The sequence below is a fragment of the Microplitis demolitor genome, chromosome 4 (assembly GCF_026212275.2).
Source record: "Microplitis demolitor isolate Queensland-Clemson2020A chromosome 4, iyMicDemo2.1a, whole genome shotgun sequence".
Classification (NCBI taxonomy): Eukaryota; Metazoa; Arthropoda; class Insecta; order Hymenoptera; family Braconidae; genus Microplitis; species Microplitis demolitor.
This window is the reverse complement of record NC_068548.1, coordinates 7,135,009-7,154,604: the sequence shown is the minus strand read 5'-3', so window position 1 is coordinate 7,154,604 and position 19,596 is coordinate 7,135,009. Positions and strand designations below refer to the sequence as shown.

At 30.9% G+C, this 19,596-nt stretch overlaps 1 protein-coding gene across 6 annotated transcripts in view; it reads right to left on the bottom strand.

Moving 5' to 3' along the window:
- Positions 1 to 1,314: 1,314 nt before the first annotated feature.
- The window catches only part of LOC103570427 (autophagy-related protein 16-1), a 182,768-nt gene continuing 164,486 nt past the window's right edge, over positions 1,315 to 19,596 (bottom strand). For 5 of the 6 annotated variants that reach the window (XM_053738769.1, XM_053738765.1, XM_053738766.1 and 2 more), the window contains exon 14: positions 1,315 to 1,765. In XM_053738769.1, coding sequence (XP_053594744.1) covers positions 1,669 to 1,765 — 97 coding nt within the window. In that variant the 3' untranslated portion in view covers positions 1,315 to 1,668. The remainder of the gene's footprint in view (positions 1,766 to 19,596) is intronic. The other variant, XM_053738770.1, reaches the window with a different exon arrangement.

Sequence of the window (19,596 nt, the reverse complement as noted above, 5' to 3'; positions counted from 1 at the left end):
CATACATAGATATATTTGTGTAATGGTATGAAGAGAATGATTGAAACTGGGTGTCCTGCTGTACTAACGATGTAAAAGTTTAGTTGCCGGCTGTCGAGCGTGACGCCACGTGTTTCACTTCCGTTAAACTTGGCATGTTCACTTTTCTCTTGTACGACAACTCGAGTAGTCAGAACCAGAACTATAACGAATCGATCTTTGGCAAGTTCGCGGTGAGACTTAAATTGTCGAACCAACAAGAGAGACACTGATAGAATACTCAGTTCTCTTCTTTAGCAAGTGTCAGATCGGCTACTAGTGTCTAGAGTCTACAGTTAAAATCAACGCTGGGCTTTGGACTCTTAGATTGAGGGTCGGGGTTCTAGATTCTGGGGTCTGGGATCGAGGGTCTGGGGTCTTGGTGCTGGGTGCTGGGGTTCAGCTAGAGAAGGAGAGAGGAAGATAAAAGCAAGTTACGATTTAGATGGCACCTCTTTTATAGGATCACCGAAACCGGGAAATTGCAATCACGATCACCACTGTTACAGATGTTTAAATTGAATAAAACGAGATAGATAAAGTTTTAAATTAGAGTGTGGGGGGTAGGAAAGTAACAACCGGGCTAGAGAATTCGTTAAATCAATCGCCAGGACTAATTTATACTGAATGAGAACCCGTAATTTTGATTGCACCAATCCGTAAGTTAATTCCCAGCTCATAGCGCTATTTTATTATCAGCTTTGTTAATCAATAATCTATTGTTGACAACTCATGATCCATTTTAACGAAAATTCAACTATTTTTAGATGGAATTTTTTAATTAGGGACATTCAACTTGGGATCTCTGGCTTTACCTATAGCAAGATGAGCGAAAATTCATTTCACAGACTCAAGTATAGAGTTTTGTGAAGGTTATTAAATTAAATTCCTTAATGATTTTTTGTTTTTTTAACGGCAGAAAGAATTTTAAGATTTTCCGCGAGTGAGATTACGATTCGGTCAACTTGTAATTTAAATTGACGGCAAAGTATCAAAGATACAATAAAAAAATTATATAAATTTTTTAATAAAATTTATAGTTCGACTATAATTTTATTTTTTAAAATATCGTCGTTTGAAAATAATATTTTATGAATTTTCTAAATTCATTTCATCTTGCCTCGTTTATTCAAATACTCAGATAATAATAAAGACAAGAATAATGATGAACAGTGGATTAATGAAAGAATAAAAAAAATTTTTTTACTGTAAAAAAGTTTTAATCATTTAATCTTGTTATAAAATTCGTTTAGCTACATTAATTAATGAGATTATCAGCGTTTGTACGTAATTAAAAAAAAAAAAAAAATTACGTAGAAAATTATAATTATAATAATAATAATAATTATTATAACCATTTATTGTTAGTAACCCAACCTGAGTAAAATTAGTTTGTCTGCTTATTATTAAAAAAAAAAAACTAGTATCTAGTATCTCATAGTCACCAATACTTAAACTGACAAGATTGCATAAAATCTCATACCAGAAAACTATCACAAAAACACGCGAAAAATATATATATATTTATATATTCATATTTATGTATAAGTGTAAACGGACCGAGTGATGTATATGACTGTTGTATAAAAAAGAGGGAAAAAAATAACAAGTGGATATTTTTTTTAGTGAGTAAAGTTGAATAATCTGGCATCAGACATGGTCACCCCAAACAGTTGCCATTTTTGCTCGGTCCACAGATGCCAGATATGTTCCATGAGGCTGCCAGGCTACTGCTGTCACCGCAATTCTGAAATTCAAACAAATCAATAAAAATACGGTTTTTTTCTATTAAATAAATAGATTATTTGGCTATATTTAGCTATATTAATCATTCTGCCATATATCTCATATGTAGAGGAAGGGTGGGCAAAATGGACCATCCGAAAATTTTTTTTTCCAAAATTGTTTTTAATAAGTAATCATTTACAACTCTTCTTATCATTTTTTTAAAAAGTTTGAGTATCCCAAATTTTCTTTTCGAATTTTTTTAGGAATTTGTCAGTGGATTAAATGTATTGTTGTCAGCCACAAAAAATACACACGGTGTCTTCTTCGCTATATTGAACCCTTAAATTCATGACTTTTTATTTAAATTTAAAAAAATATGTATGTGATGTCTTAGAGTATGGGGATTACTGAAAAAATAATTTAAAAAATATTTGAGAAGGTTCAGTCTGCTTAATTAAAGTCTCTGTTCTCGATGCACAGGTGATATGTTTTCTTTTATAATAAAGGCGCGTGATATTCAGCTTGAATATTATGTAGGCTGCACTTTACAATGTGAATTGAAGGGTTAAATTTTTTATAAGTTATTGTTTATCTTCAATCTTTTTTTTTTCGGCAATTTATTTAATAACGGCATTGTAAATCTTTTTTTTTTGTTTAGATTAGATATGAACAATTTTATTATAATCATTTTTTATTAATAAAAAGATTTTTTTTTACTTTTTCTTGGGGAATGGTCTGTTTTGCCTACTCGGGAAAATTTTTATTTTTCTATGGCAACTGGAAATTTGCTTTAATTACTTCATCTGTAAATCAAAAAAAAAAGATCCCCTGAATTCAAATGCACAAAAATTCGTTATCTCTTAAGCGCACCCGTTTTTCCCGCCTTCGTCTATTAATCATGTGTGCTATAATTGACCATAAATAAGTGTATGATAAAAAAAATTGTTGTAAAATGAATGTAGCACTTTATAAATTACAGAGTAAAATGGGCCATATATAAATTTATGGAATTATAAATTGCCATATAGCATTTGGTTATTAACGAATAGAAAAATTATCAATTGACGCCGATCTAATAAATTTAAGGCGTTTTGAATAAAAATATGGGCTCATATGATAGAATCGAGACAATGGGATCGTCTTGGTTTTAAGTTGGGCATCTGTTTTAGAAGCAGGTAAATCCAAGAACTGAGGAAAGATATATCTTTCAGAACCCCGCATAAGTTAATGCCGGACTTGCTTAAAAGTTTCACGTCCACCCTTTCTCCTCTCGCCCTTTACCGCTATCAGCCACGATTCTCCATCTTGAAGCTCTTGCGTCACAATTTAATATAAAATAAAAAAGTTTAAATAGTTAGGGAGTAAGTGTATGTTTAAGAGCTAACTTTTATTTAAATTAACTAACTCTTTTGGCTAATTAACCTTCATGAAGCTCAAGAAGCTCCAACACTGCCACCGGATGCATCGATCATTATTAACATTATTAAAATTATTATTATTATTATTTCCGGAATAATCAACTTAATTGTAAGCAAAAGCTTCAAAGCCGCCGTCGAATTTTCAGAATTTCAAACAACCACAACTCCTTCCCTTAATTTACTCTACATTGGAATTCTGTCCATCGATTTTAATCAATAACAGTAATAATTATTATTCGTCTTGCCCACTTTACCCAAAGTAAAATTAAATTAGTCAAATAAAAATAAAATTTTCGTAAAAAATCTATAAAAAGTGTGAATTCTGGTTAACCTATTGGAGATAAAATAAAGTTACGTATAAATGATTTTTTATTAAATTTAATTTCCTACAAAAAAGGTATCTTACAATTTTTATGTAGAATCGATAGTTCATTCGGAATTATTATTTTAAGGAATTTAAATAAAAATTTAGCTAGTAATAATTTTAGCCTATCTCCTATTTTTTTTTTCTACTACAGCCACCCAAGTTAGAATACTTGATAACGTTAACTGATTCTAGAACGGAAATAATCCACGCGCAATTATGCCTGCTCCCCTGTAGACTCCATCCAGCCAGAAGCCGTGCTGCGGTAATTGACTCCCGAATTGGTTTCCTCGACCACCGACTAGTTACCTAGACCACCGAGCGACCGCTGAAACCGTCAGATCATCTTTCCTCTTCTATGTACTCCCGATATATTCAATACCCCAACCAAATTCGTATTATATATATATATATATATATATATATATATATATATATATATATATATATATATATATATATATTAGGGTGTTTCAAAAAAACAAACAATTTTTTTTTATGTTGTACAAAAACTGAAAGTACAACTAAAAATAAAAATTTTTGTACAAATCCGGGCTCTTAATAATGATATTAAGGTTTGCCTCAATCCATTATTCTATTTTCCATTTAAATTACACGGGAAAAAAAATTTTTTTTTTTAGAATTTTCCAGTTCCCAAACTAATCAACGGGTTTTTATGCACAATACATTATTTGTAGGAAATTGAACGCTTTTCAACAAAAGTCTCTTATCATTTTTCGATAAATTCCACTGTTCAAAAGTTATTTGAGCCTTAAGTCAAATTTATAGTAAATTTTGAGACTTTTTTACTTTTTCGGCGAAACTATCAGTCTTATCAGAAAATTTCATTGGAACTTTTTGTAGACAATTTTATTCCTCACCAATTATTCTGGATAAAGTTTTTTAAAATTCCAAATCGTTCTCAAGTTATTTTCATTTTAATGTCAAGCTCTTGAAATCAATCAGAAATCTGTTTTTTTAAGAGCTTAACATTGAAATAAGAATAACTGGTGAACAATGTGGAATTTCAAAAAACTTTATTCAAAATAATTTGTAAGGAATAAAATTATCTACAAAAAGTTCTAATGACATTTCTTTAAAAGACTGATAGTTTCGTCGGAAAAGTAAAAAAAGTCTCAAAATTTACTATAAATTTGACTTAAGGCTGAAATAACTTCTGAACAGTGGGATTTATCGAAAAATGATAAGAGACTTTTGTTGAAAAGCGTTCAATTTCCTACAAATAATGTATTGTGCATAAAAATCCGTTGATTAGTTTGGGAACTGGAAAATTCTAAAAAAAAAAATTTTTTTCCGGTGTAATTTAAATGGAAAATAGAATAATGGATTGAGGCAAACCTTAATATCATTATTAAGAGCCCGGATTGGTACCAAAATTTTTATTTTTAGTTGTACTTTCAATTTTCGTACAACATAAAAAAGAAATTGTTTGTTTTTTTGAAGCACCCTAATATATATATATATATATATATATATATATATATATATATATATATTGTATTTTTTAGTACCAACTTTTTAAAATGGTTAATATTTCAATTTTTTTTTATTATTTTTTTCAACTCGTATTTATTTCTACTTAAAGTGAACAATATATATATATATATATCAGTACATTGCTGGAAGTGAAAAAGTACTGGCGATCTATTATACTTGCCAAAGAGTATATATATATATATATATATATATATATATATATATATATATATATATACGCGTGTGTGTGTGTGTGTGTGTGTGTGTGGATAGTTTGGGAAGGAGAGAGAGAGAAAGAGAGAGAGAGAGGGTGGTTAGAAAGAAAGAGGTAGAAGGTGGTGACGTTCAGTGGAATGTGAGACGCGAGAGAATTTTCACTTTAGAAGTGACGAAAGGTCGAGGCGTGATGGAGAAGGAAACCCCTATTGTATTCATGTACAACATACATTTTAACATAATATGTTAAAGAATATTGTTAAACTAAGGAATTCTTGTTATTTCATGTAAGAGACTTTACTGGGAATAGTTACCGCCTGAATGTTAAACTCGAGACTAGACTGACGAGCGTCAATTGACAAGCAATAAACCGTGACAGTTATAAATTTATAACCTACAGTTGCCTACGTGTTTCTACGTTTTTTAAAAATTCGGTTCTGTTGAGTTTTCTCGGTATTATTTATAGGACAGATGGTATTAGCGGCCATACATAATATATGCCGTAGGAATTTTTATTTTCACTCGTATTTCATGCTACTAGATTTTAACTTTGTTTTTATTTATTTTTATAAATATGTATATAGCTTCACTTAATGCCATATATATATATATATATATATATATATATTGGGAAAGCGCGGGCAAAACGGGACGCTAAGGAAATAATAATGGAATTTTGTGGATTCAAATATGCTGGATCTTCATTTTGCGTTTTATGTGAAATAATTTAACTAAATTTTTAATTACCATAGCAAAAAATTTTTTTACCGGGTGGAAAAATTAACCATCCCCCAAAAAAAAGTAAAAAACAAGATTTTTGTTGCAATCCGCGTGTTCACCACCCTCGCTTTTGGCTCGAGTAGGAAATTATACACGCGCATTGAAATGTCCCATTTTCATCCCTTGATGTGTATTATAGGGGAAGGCAAAACGGGGTAGGGTGGGTAAAACATTTTAAAATCATTTTTGTACATATAAGTGAGCACTATTTTGAATTTTTTTTGTTAAACTTTTTCAAAAATCGAGTGTCAGTCGAAAAATGTTAATAACTATTGTTTTATGATAAAAACTGTTAAAAAATTTTTTTTTCTTCCTTTGCATCTAATAATTGTGTAAAATGTAATTTTTCTCTTTGTAAATTACTCATAAACAAATTTAATTTAATCTAACTTATTTAATATCCAGAAATTTTTTTTTTACCTTTTTTAGGGGATACACCGTTTTGCCCGCAAAAATGAAATTTTTTTTTTAGTGGCAACTGAAAATTTTTTCCATTTACTTTAGATATCATTAAAAAAAAAAAAAATATTTATCATATTTAGGTCCTCAAAAACTTAATATTTCCTGAAGTACCCTGTTTTGTCCTTCCCTCCCCTACTATTTAAAAAAAAAAATTTTAAATAAATTTGGGAGATTTCAAATCGTACAAAATGTTACGAGAGACGTAAATGATGATTAAAAAAAATTTTTACCAAATTTTTTGGGGTGGTCTATTTTTCCCACTATATTTATTTCGCTTGATGCTATATCATATATGGGAAAAATTCAAAACCTCAAATATAAATTTAGAGTTTTTTCATAAATTTAGGTAAGTATATATGGCACGATAACTTTTGCCATATCGAATTTTCCAAGAAAATTCTCAATCAGAAACTTTTTTATTCCCCTATTCTCTACACGAGGCATCCAACCCCACAAAACAAACATAAATAGAATCTTAAATTAGATACGGGCGTAACTTGTGTGCCATATCTATATATCTATATGGCGCCGAGCTAATTTTCCTCTCGATTGCGCATCGTCCTCACTACGTGCCCGTTGTTCTAAACACTCTCTCTACGTCATGTCCCTATATATTACAAGTGAGAGTGCTCGGTTTCATCACCGTCACCGTCAACTATCGGAAACTCTTCACTCACTCTTTCTCCCTCCCTCATTTCCTTACTCCTTTCCCCGAGTATTATCACGGCTATTCTAAATTTAAATCACAGGTTTGCTGCTACTATCTAAGTCTTTATAAATTTTCCCGTATCCTCATCTTCATGTGTACCTTTACTCGACCACCCGCATCGCAGCATCATCAGCACCAGCACTAGAATATGCTTGACTACAAACTGAAGCAAAGAGAAGGGGACTAGAGAAGAGAAGGCTGCTGTAATCATTGTGTGCATTGTTGCTTTCTACCTCTTGCTGCAGTTGGTAGATTTGGATCCAGAGCTGGATGTAGGGCTGGATGTAGAGCTGGATGTAGATGTAGTCCCCAAGGGCATGGGATTATTGCCACGAGCCAGCACATCATCAATGAGTGCTCCATTAGACAGGACTATTTGCTGTCCAACGAGCAATTTCGTCTACTTCTATCGCGGACACCAGGACCTAGTGTCAATTTACTGTCGACTCCCAACTGAATCTGATTCCAAGTTCCACCTCAAGCTCGGGATCATTAAACCTTTGATTAAAACGCGTAATGTTATAGGGGCTGAGTAATTGTTATTTCATTTGTGGTTCTGTTGTAATTAAAAATAATTTCCGGGTTTTGTGTCTGAACGTCAGGATGTGCGTATTCTCATACATTCCTAGATAGTGTTGCTTCGAGTGAAGGGAAGAGGTGTCAAGAGGGAGGTACTTTATCTAATTACTAGCGGTGAATTAACATTGTGGGACGCGATGCCTGAGAAACCGAGTAAGAGAGACGGTTTGCTAGTTGGGCTGATTATATTTTTATTTATTTACTCTTGACTGGATATGCTTTCATGGGTGGGTTTAGGAGGTTAAGCATCTAAGGTTTAATTAGGGTTTTTAAGAGGGTTTAGGTTAATCACTCGCCAGATTTATAACGGATTATACTCAAGCATGATGATTGACTGTCGATTCTTGGTTATAACTTATCAACTATTGATGATAACATTAACTTGTCATTGATTATTTTTATAGGAAATTCAATTCTCTATAAAAAACTTTTACGAAGACCCTAGTTTCCTCATAAAAATTATTTAAATTTAAATAACTAAAAAAAATAAATAGCAACTTATTATAAAAACTTTTTTAATTTTAAAATTTAGTTTTCAGTTAAACTATCAAAAATACAATGATTCTATTTCAGGACTTTTTTTATCAGAGTTTTAATTCTCAATAAAAAAATCTCCTCCATAAATTTTTATATAAAATCAATCCTTCAGCTATTTTCGTAAAAATTATAATTTTTAATTTATTGGTCAGTGACCACTACTTGCTCAGTTCAAATCCACTTGAACGCTGTTTTAATTTCAACTTTTTCTTTAAATAATTTTTTTCACAGGTAAAATATAAAGATATAAAAAATACAAAATAAATAGTTTTTTGTGTTATAATTTCGATATAGAATGTCAGTTTGGTATAATATTATATCGCATTGGATGGAAACTCTATAGTGTACATAAAGTCAATACGTGACTTGCAATCATGATGAACTTGCTAGTCGTGGATTAACTAGCCTTTATATTGTTGATACTCTACACCAACCCAGACAGAAATTCCAATATATACAATTTATTACACATATATATCTATACATATATATATTTATTTATTTGCTAATTTTATTTGATACTATTTAGTAATAAATAAAAAATTTTTTTCACTACTAAATTATTAAGTCATTATTTTCATTTTTTTAATAATCGGAATGAGGATTAAAATCCCAGTGGTTACACAAGTAATTGGACGAGTATTTGCGACGAATTATTAACGCCTACCGGTTTGAAATAATCTATATATATATATTACAACTGGGACTAATTAAGAGCCACGGAGATCTCTGCGCTGCCGTCCTTTTATTCGACGTCCACGTTTGTCATGCTCACAACTTTATTTATTTCCATCATCATTTACGTTTCTATAAATATTTATTGATCCCCGTAAAAAATTAATCATACATGGCCATTTATAAATGCTCAATGCATGGCCATGTATGAAAATTGGCCAGCCATGGCCATATATGAGTTGATATGACTATGTATAGAAATTTTAACTAAATTAAAAAAAAATTTCTTTTTTTAATTATTTTGGCGACGCAGAGATTATCAGATATGCTAACAACTGAAATCCTAATTGAAATGGAAATTTTTAATTCAGAGAAAAAACGCTAGACTTATTAATGACCGCACCCGCTTTAGTAGGATTCGAACCCAGGACCTTCCGTACCAGAGACCGACGCTTTGACGACTAGGCTATAAGACCGACAGTTACAGCAAAGTTTAGTGATGCTACGTAAGGTTTAAAGAATACAATCACTTTCGAAAAAGCAAAATATAATCATCAATATGCTGTTAGTGATATCAAAAAAATTTCCTATTTTTTTAACACTACAACATCTTGTTTATAAGTAATTGTAATAGTTAGCTAAATTCTTATATATATATATATATATATATATATATATATATCTGTATCCGTGGAAAATTAATCATACATGGCTATATATGGCCATTCATGACCATACATGGAGCATATATGGCCACCCGAGTCGAAAAATTTGATCTGATTTTAGTCTAACTGGACTGTATTTGGACTACTTAGTCTGTTATTGAACTTCTATGAAAATTATAATCTTTTTTTGATCTACCGGGACCGACAAATTTGATCTGATTTTGATCTAATTGGATTATTTGATCTTTTACAAAAATTTTAAACTGTTTTCGACCTGTTGTTTTAAAAAATAATTGCGTTCCGGACAGATAAAACTAGATTAATTCTTGAACTTTAAAAATTTTAGTTCTGAAAATTTGCAAGGACAAGACTGAATTAAATCATGGTCTTATAAGATTTTTATTTATAGGCAATATTCATAAAAAAAATATTAAGCTACAGAATTGATTATGTTTTGTTTACTATTTACTCAGTATCTTTTGGTTAAAAACGTCGGCAGTTAATGGAAATTTGACAGCTTAATTTTTAGCTGTCCTGACTGCATATTTATAGCATTGAATAAAAGAGATAAAATAACTGTTAAAATGTCAAGAAATTTTTCTTATTTACTGGATGAAATTGAAAATATTTTGGCATTAGAAAACATCAAAATTCTTGTGACATTTTATTACGGAAGCGCATTAGCATGTTTCAAATACCAAAAAATTAAAATAAATTTATAAATTTAGATTATTATAATTATTATCTACATTTATAAGAAGTCCTGTTTTTGTCCTTAAAAACAATTGAATACGGGCTAATAATTATAAAAAAAGTCTGTTTTTAGTCTAAACCTGATTTAAAACAGACTAAATGTTATACGAAAATAAGTCTGATTTTGGCCTGGATAAGGAATAGTACCGGCAAAAACAGATTTAATTTATATATAAAATAAATACGATTTACAAACTTGAATTAGAGAAAAAACATTTGAATTTATTATTTATTTTAAAATAGATCTAATTTTTTGACCCGGGCATACATGGACATACCAACTTTTTTAATACAGTCATGCATGGCCATATATGAACCATACAAGGCCATGTATGGTCACGCATGACTGTATTAAAAAAGCTTGTATGCCCATGTATGGCCATATACGGCCATGCATGGCCATATACGGCCATGCATGGCCATATATGATTCATTTTTCACGGGTCATTACATGATTAATATTTCATATATATTTTTAGGCAAAATAATATCAATGAGCCGAAATGGGTTAATTAAGATATGCAAGTGAAAATTTTAATTTTCAAGTTTGGGAATCAGAATATGACTATTGATTTGTCATGAAAACCATAATAAGGTAGAGGTACCATTTATGGCCACTGCTCCAATTTTATGCATTTAATATTCTATTTTAATTAATAAAAAGGATAAAATAAAATTTCCATTGTAACAGTGCGATAAAAGTATCTTTGTACACCTTTTCACAATTATCAATGGCACTGCGTCTTTTACAATTTATTTTATTTAAAATTTTAAAGCGTTTAAAAATGGGCCTAAAGTGGCCAAAAATTTGTCCCTACCCTATACACTTTTAAAAATCGCATGCAGAGTGAATAAGAATTTTTTTTAAGTAGACCGATTTCGGAGTGGCATGGGTTTTAAGGGAGGATGGGGCAAAGTGGACACCTGGGGGCAGAGTGGGTCCCTTAAAATTTTAAAAACTTCAAAAAATATGTGGGCACAGTGGGCCCCTCAAAATTTTCTATACGTCAATAAATTCGGACGGATAATAAGCTTATTGAAATTTCTTATATAATGAGGGATAAAATAGACCACCAAAACTGTTCATTAAATATAATTTATCAATCAAGTTAAAGATAGGGGAGTCTGGGACACGACGGCCCCCTTGAGCCGGTTTGTTCTTTTTGTGGCTTTCAACTATCAAATTTATTTATTTTCCGTCTACTTCGAAAGAATCAGTCGAAATTTTGCAAAAAATCAAAAAAATTTTTTTTTTCTGGGGCACGACGGCCCCCTTCCCAAAAATTATAAAAAAAAAAATTTGTTTTTATTTTCTGTCAAGTTATGACCTCTATAATGTTTTTATCATATTTAAGGCCAATATGTAATATGTGGGGTGAAATGGACCATTCGAAAAAAAATTGAAAACGGAAAATAAAAAAATAAAAAATTTTTCCGTTATAATTTTTTTTTTTCAAGTGGTCCATTTTGCCCCACATATCACATATTTGCCTAGAATATGATAAAAAAATTACAGAGATCATAACTTGACGGAAAATAAAAAAAATAAATTTTTTACCTAATTTTTAAGGGGGGCCCACTCTGCCCCACCCTCCCCTATTTCACTCTGTCGCGGTTTTTAGTCGTCATGGTAACGGTTGCTATGGAGACTGATACCATAGCAACGATTGTGATGAAGACTGTTGTCATTACAACGGCTACTATGAAGACTGTTGCCATATCAACGGTTGCTATGGAACCTGCTGTCATGCCAACGATTCCTATGGAGACTGATGCCATAGCAAAGGTTGTGATGATGACTGCTGTCATTACAACGGTTACTATGAAGACTGTTGCCATAACAACGGTTGCTATGGAGATGGTTGGTCATAATAGTGGCCAAGAGGGACAATCGGCATCCATGATAAATATTTTAAATGACTTTTTCATAAGAAGGAGTGTGGAAGATAATTAAAACATTACAAGGGGTAAAAAATAACAGACGCAATAACCTTCTAGTATCATAAATAGGCAAAATAGTAAATTATTGAATAAGTATAGTGACTTAGTTTTTATGGGAATATTTTATGTTTGGGTACAATATGAAATGTTATCTCGCGATATAATTGATGTAAGTCATATGACAGTTTGTGACTCAATGGAATCATATTTGAGAAAGTTTTTATTATCAGCTGGTTATAATTTTTAAAAACCATTTCGCGTGAATATTGGAAAGGGAGTTCGTAATTATTTTCGTACTCAATATAAATGTCAAAATATCAAAGACCTAATTTCACTATGTATTAATAATTTTTTTTTATAATTGATATTTTCTAAAACTCCTCTTCGGAGTGAAATTCACTCCGAGGAAATTAAATAATCACTCTGCGTCCACTCCGAAAATTTTCTACAGTGTACCGTTTTTTATAGAAAATCTAATTTTCTACGAAATTAATCCTTATTACTTTTATCGTATCACCAAGCATTGATCCAAAAATTTAGATTAACGATTTAAAAGGAATTTTTTTTTGAATATTTTTTCCCGCAAAATTCTTCAAGTACTAAAATAAAAATTTCCGCTTACTTAATTACTAATTAGTAATTAGTGTACAACAAAATTCATAAAGATCTTTTTGTTTAAGAAAATTTAATTCTCTACAAAAAAAAAAAGGTCTTCAGTACTTTAGCCGTATTTTTTTTTAGATATGTGATGATCGTTAGAATCGCAGAACCGATTTATCAGCAGGGAAATAATTTAAAAAGTGGCATAAAAAATACAGAGGCTTGAAAGATAAAAGCGCTTAGAGGGAGAGTTAAAAAAAAAGTTTATGCCAGCATTTGAAGCTGACAAATTCTAAACTGCAGGAGTTTCAATCGTGAGTTTATCGTTATCCTGACTCCTCACGAGCTGAGTTCGGAATCGGGTCCAGTCGTCCCTCGGTAAGCTTCTAGATAAAAATGGGGTGGAAATGTCTGAGGAGACTCGACGAAGATAAATTACATAATATCGTCGAAGAAGCTATTGGGGATATCATTGAAGGGATAGAAGTGGAAAAAGTGTCGATTGGGTCACGTGTCCACCCGCCATTGGACACCCAAATTCTTGATCACTAAAATAACTATTTTAAATCTCCCTCATATATTTTTTTCATACATATATTTATCAGTATCATCTAATCGCATTTTACCAGTTCCAGCCTCACTTTTGATCCGTCCCGGTCACGAATAATTTAATTTTATCCGAACCCCAGAGAGATAAATTTTTATTGCAAGACGATTTGTTTCTACCGGGCGTACTTACCAATCGAGTTACCCATCAAAGTCGTTAATACCATCACAGTAACACCCCCTGTTCGCGTACTATTTATTCTCTCAACATTATCCGGCAAAGGATTTTTTTCTCAGGAATTTAATTAGCTTTTAAACCCGAGACATATATTTTAACTTCAACCAGCTCTATCTTTTTTCCAAGTCCAGTCATCGGTATTTTGATTCCAAAATCTTAATTTCTAACATTCATCGTATTGATTTAAAAAAAAGGTATCAAAATTAATTAATCAGTGCTCGAGTAATGAGCAAAAGTTGTAGCCTTCCAAAAAAAAAAAAAGAAAAATTGTGTTTACGTTTTTTTTTTTTTTTTTTTTAATTACTTGGGCTGTAATCGTTTTATTCCAATTTTTTTTTTTTTTTCAACGATACATCAGAAAGTAAAAAATAATTTCTCAATAGTAATAGCCTCCAATGACTGATTATCGATCAGAAAAAATGATGGTGTTATTGTCAAATAAATTCCAACGACTTGGGTATTCGTTCTTGTTTTACTCCAGTGATTATTTATGGAGTTTTCGGCTCTAGGAGCCTATTTTCCGGATTCAGGGGTATCGTTGGAGAGAAATTTTGTGTGATTCAGTCAATTACACCTTAGTTATTGAAAAAATTGGTAACTATCTAAAGTTTTAGTGAAGGAAAGTAGGAAATTTATATTGAAAATAAAAGTCTAAGTAATAATTTTTTTATTGAGACATTAAAGGCCGGGAACGACTTACCGATAAAGTATCGTAATTTTTAAAAAAATTTTAAATGTCATAAGTTTAATGTCTCAACTGGGCGGTCTATCATTTAATATAATCTCGCGATCGGATTTTTTAAAGTGAAAATGAGACGCGATTGAAAGTTTTTAAATCGGCTAAAGTAGTATCTTACAATATGTATATGTAGATGTACATGTACATGTAGATGTATATGAACATGAAGATCAAGTGTCTGACTGTTATTACTTAAACCTGGAGCGTGGTCATAAAGGGGACGTTGCTGAATCGTAATTCGCAGGTTGCCCGGTTATAAGAATCCGCCGGGACTAACTTAATAAGCAGTTTGCCCGCCTCTTGTCCAAGTCACGCTCTATCGCTTTCGCTGAACAAGAATGCGTATACTGAGAGCTTCAACACACACGTATATATATAATATAATATAATTGTAATAGCATGATATAATGTAGTACTTATGTGCTGGTATCGATATAAACAATTCTAATGTAAGGACAGAACTTTCCCGCGAGGGCACACTTGTACTTTTAGTCCCGCCTTCGGCTGAGAGGCTTTAAAATTATTTTAACTAACTTATCGGTTTGTACAGCCCCCGGTATAAGAAATCGATACATCGATAAATTCGAGGCAATTAAAACTTTAGTGTGGCCATATATGGCTTGCTGTAAGTTAATAGTTTTTTTTACTCTTTCTTTCATGCCTGAGAATGCAGCAAATACGGAAAAAAAAAGCAAAAAAAAAATTTTCCACTTTATCATCAATGACAGACTGTAAAAAATTATTTATTTATTTATTTTATTTGACCATAAGACTTATGTCCTTTGACGGCCTTAACACAGAATAATATACAGAGTGTACAAGTAAAAACTACACGGAGAAAAAAATATAGTAAAAATTACAATCTTATAGTAAAATTTACCAATAGATATGAAAAAATACATTTTGTATTGTAATTATTACTAAGCATTCAGTAAAATTTACTAGTTAGTAATAATTACATAATAAGATATTAAAAATTAATATGCGTAATGTATTTTTTGCTAACATAATTGTATTTTTTACTATCTGTATAGTAAATTTTACTATGCTCTCTAAAAATGAATTAGTGAAATTTTCGCGAATCACTGGATAATCACTGTTTCTACAGCTATAAGTATACCACTAATTCAACCAGTGGTATACTTATAGCTGGTTCCTAGTGAATATTCACTAATTTGAAGTGAATTCCACTGATTTATTTTTAGAGAGTGTATAGACAAAATTAAAAGTTGGTCAGGATAGCATACACAAATATGTATTACAAGTTCAGAAACCTTTGTTCAAAGGAGACATTGGGCCGTCAGACATAGGAAAGGATTCGCGCGTGAAAGATCAGGGTTCGAATCTCGGTTAAAACAAGTGAATTTTTTAAAATCAAAAATCGACACCAATACCAATACAGATAACATAAACAATAATAATAATAATAATAGTAATAATAAAAAGTTTAAAAACTATTAAAAATTTAATTTGAATTATTTCTATTCTAATATAGTATAATTTACTAAACGGAATAGTAAAATTTTCTAAACGGGATAGTAAAATTTACTTGACGGGATGATAAAATTTATTTATCAGTTTATGAATTTTTCATATAAATCATAAGCGTTTCAAGATTACGATCTACATTTATTACCCAGGAAGGAATCGCCAATGGTATCAATTGGCCGAGCTTTGGGCCAGTTGTAATTTCCCAAGCCTTGGAAATGACAATGGGGCCAGATCTGGTTCAAGCCTAAGCCCTATGGTTTGATTTTTGTTAAATCAAGCCTTGGCCGCTGACCATTGGCCAATGCCTCAGCCTAGGTTGGATTTTTATTTAATATTAAAATTAGCAACTTTTCATGTATCTATATATATGTATATAAAGAAGACCAGGGCATAACGGTCCACCGAGTATACGATTAATATCAAGAGTTGAAATTTTTTAAAAAGTAAAATTATTTGACATACAATAATTTTCATTTAATTAGTTATTGCTATGTACAAAATTTTAGTTAACATAATTGTTAAAGTTTAATAAACAATATAATAGTGCTACTTGATCTTACTCTCAATTTATTCATTTATATCAAATCATAAAATTACAAATTAATAAATATATGTCATTACTCATCAGACAATTTTAAGTTCATTAAATAAAACTACATTTCACATCATCTTTACGGTGTAATATTTCTGAATTAAATTGTATTTAAATTATTGACAAGCAAAAAAATCACGATTATCTGGACATCAGATTTAGCACAGTGGATAGCGTCCTGGCCTAGTTCAGAAGGATATCAGTTTGAATCCCGGTAGCGCCCAAATAATTTTATTCGTTATTTTCCATTAATTCAGTAATTACTTAATTACACTCCAATGTAATGTCGATAAAAGTGTGATCAAACTTTTTTTAAATTATATTTATTAATTTTAATGACAATATTATAGATTAAGCATTGGGTGAGCCTTAGACTTTTTGCTCCCCGAGGTTTGACCGAGGCTTGATATTTTGTTTCCCAAAGCTTGGAACATGGCTACCATCCAAGCCTTGAACCATGGTTCGCCTAATGGTCAGCCAAGGCTCGACCCAAGCCTTGCGCTAAACCGAGGAGCATTGGCTAACGACGGGTCAAGGCTTGGCCCAAGCTTTGGCCAATGGTTCCTTCCAACCAGGGTAATTATTCTCATATTTTTTAGTAAATTTCACTACATTCATTTCTCCTTGTATATAATTTTAAGCCTTAAAATAAAAATTAGGAGTAAATACGGATTTTATTTCAATCCAAATTCACTCCGTCACTCGAAGTTCAGGTATTTAAAAAAAATCATTTCGTATGCGGAGTGAATAGGGTTTTTTATGGGCGGAGTGATTTCGGACTGACGCTGATTTTTTTCAATCCGCATTCACTCTGGTCCGGAGTATCAATACATGAATAAATTTATATTTAATAGAAACAGCTGTTAATTAGAAGCATAATTATTTCAATAAATAATTGATTGAGATATTAATAATCAAACTTAAAATGTTATGATTTTAATTTATAAAATATTTTAATAACTTACTAAATTATCATTTCATACATATAATACACAGTGAAAAAATTAAATTATTGAAAAAGTATAGTGACTTAGTTTTTATGAGAATATTTTATATTTCGGTACAATATGAAATGTTATCTCGGGGTATGGTTAATGCAAGTCATACGACAGTTTGTGACTCAGTGGAATAATATTCGTGAAAGTTTTATTATCAGCTGGTTATGATTTTTAAAAATCATTTCGCGTATATACGGAAAGGGAGCTCGTAATTATTTCCGTACTCAATATAAATGTCAAAATATCAAAGAGCTGACTTCACTATGTATTAGTAATTTTTCTGATAATTAATGTTTTACGAAAATTCCCTTCGGAGTGAAATTCATTTCGAGGGATTTAAATAAATAAGAAATCATCCACTCCGCGTTCACTCCGTAAATTTTTTACAGAGCATATTTGACCAAATAATTTTTATATGGCTTCAAATAGTATTTTTCTGATACACGGCCATTTATGTGTCATATGTGGCCAACAATAATCATATTCCAATTAAAAAATTTTTTTACTAGTACTCAAGACTCTCAGAATAATTACGAATTCTCCAAGCTCTTATTCAATTCTCGTAACAAACTTTTATTCTCAAGTTAAAATTATGTTTTTCCTCCATTCCATTATTTTTTTTATTTTTCATTTTGTTTCAATACTTGATAACTTCTCTACAAAACGAAACATAAAAAAAATGGAAGAAAAGCAATAATTAAATAAATAAATAAAACCGCAAAGAAATTTCTTATTCAATTAATTCATTTGTATTTAAATCGTTATAAATACAATGTGATTACTTAACAATTGAAAAAACTCCCAGCCTCTTCCTTCTACCCCTCCTTCTCTTCTCTTCCCCCTTCTTAGTCTTCATTTTCACCTGCCCCTTCCGCAGTTTTAAACTATTCAATGTATTTTTATGCCCCGATAACAATAAAAAAATCTAAATAAACCTCGAAGCATTTACTTGGCTGAAATAACAATGAGTAATTCTACTTAAATGCTCTAGAACTTCTGAACGAGAATGTCATTACGGTTTTTTTTTACTTATTTATTTTTATTTTTTAGCAAAGCGCAATAGGAAGAAAGCGAAGAGAGGATTGCGCCTGAATTGTTGTTTCTCTTAAAACGTTAAATTAAGACGTGGAAAAGTTTTCTGAAAATCCGACAACAATGTTGTGAACCCGGTCCACCTTAACCTCAAATATCTTATTTACTTTTTTTGTTATTCTTTCATTTTATTGTTTTTATTTTTATTTTTATTTATTTTATCTTTCTTCTTTTTATTTTCCACTACTGATTTCACCCTAATCTCAGATCGGGGCAGTATAGTTTACCGATATCCAGACCGCTGGTGTCTGGTCTCTGTCTCTATGGAGTAGAGGAACCGAGTTTTAAGAAAAAAAGTTAAAAGGACAAAGAACCAAGAAAAAAAACAAGAGTCATTTCAGGTACATGCGCTGTCCTACTGGACATAGTATGGACGGTCAGCTTCAGTTCTGCCCAGAGTTGATACTTTGTCGAGTGGGATGCTCTCAATGGTGACATTACGTGCTCCGCAATGAGAGCTCTATAAATGCACTATATGTTGGTACTTTTTCTTTTACTACAAATCCAAATCCGTATTGCGAGCATTTCACTTGTTATTTACTTGAGGGAAAATAAAAAAAATTAAGTCGGGAATCGATTTTGTTACAAATAGAGGGCTAGATAACATATTTTAAAATGGGGTAATATGGTCTCTATTTTTTTAGAATTTTTGTGAGGACATCGAATTATCATATTTAAGATATAATTTTTATGGTTTTTAATGTGGGGTAAAATGGGTCGCCTATAGAGTTATAAAAATTTTATTTAAAAAAAAATGTTGGAAAATTCAAAAGTGCACACCTCAATCGCTCATTATAATTATCAATATTTTACTTATTAATCATGACTTTGATTGTATTATTATTTTATAATTTTGATTTTTTTTCTTCATTAGTAATTTTTATTAAACTATTAAATTATTAATTTAATTTTTTATCTTCTTTCAGTTAAATTTTTTATATATTATTTAAAAATTTTT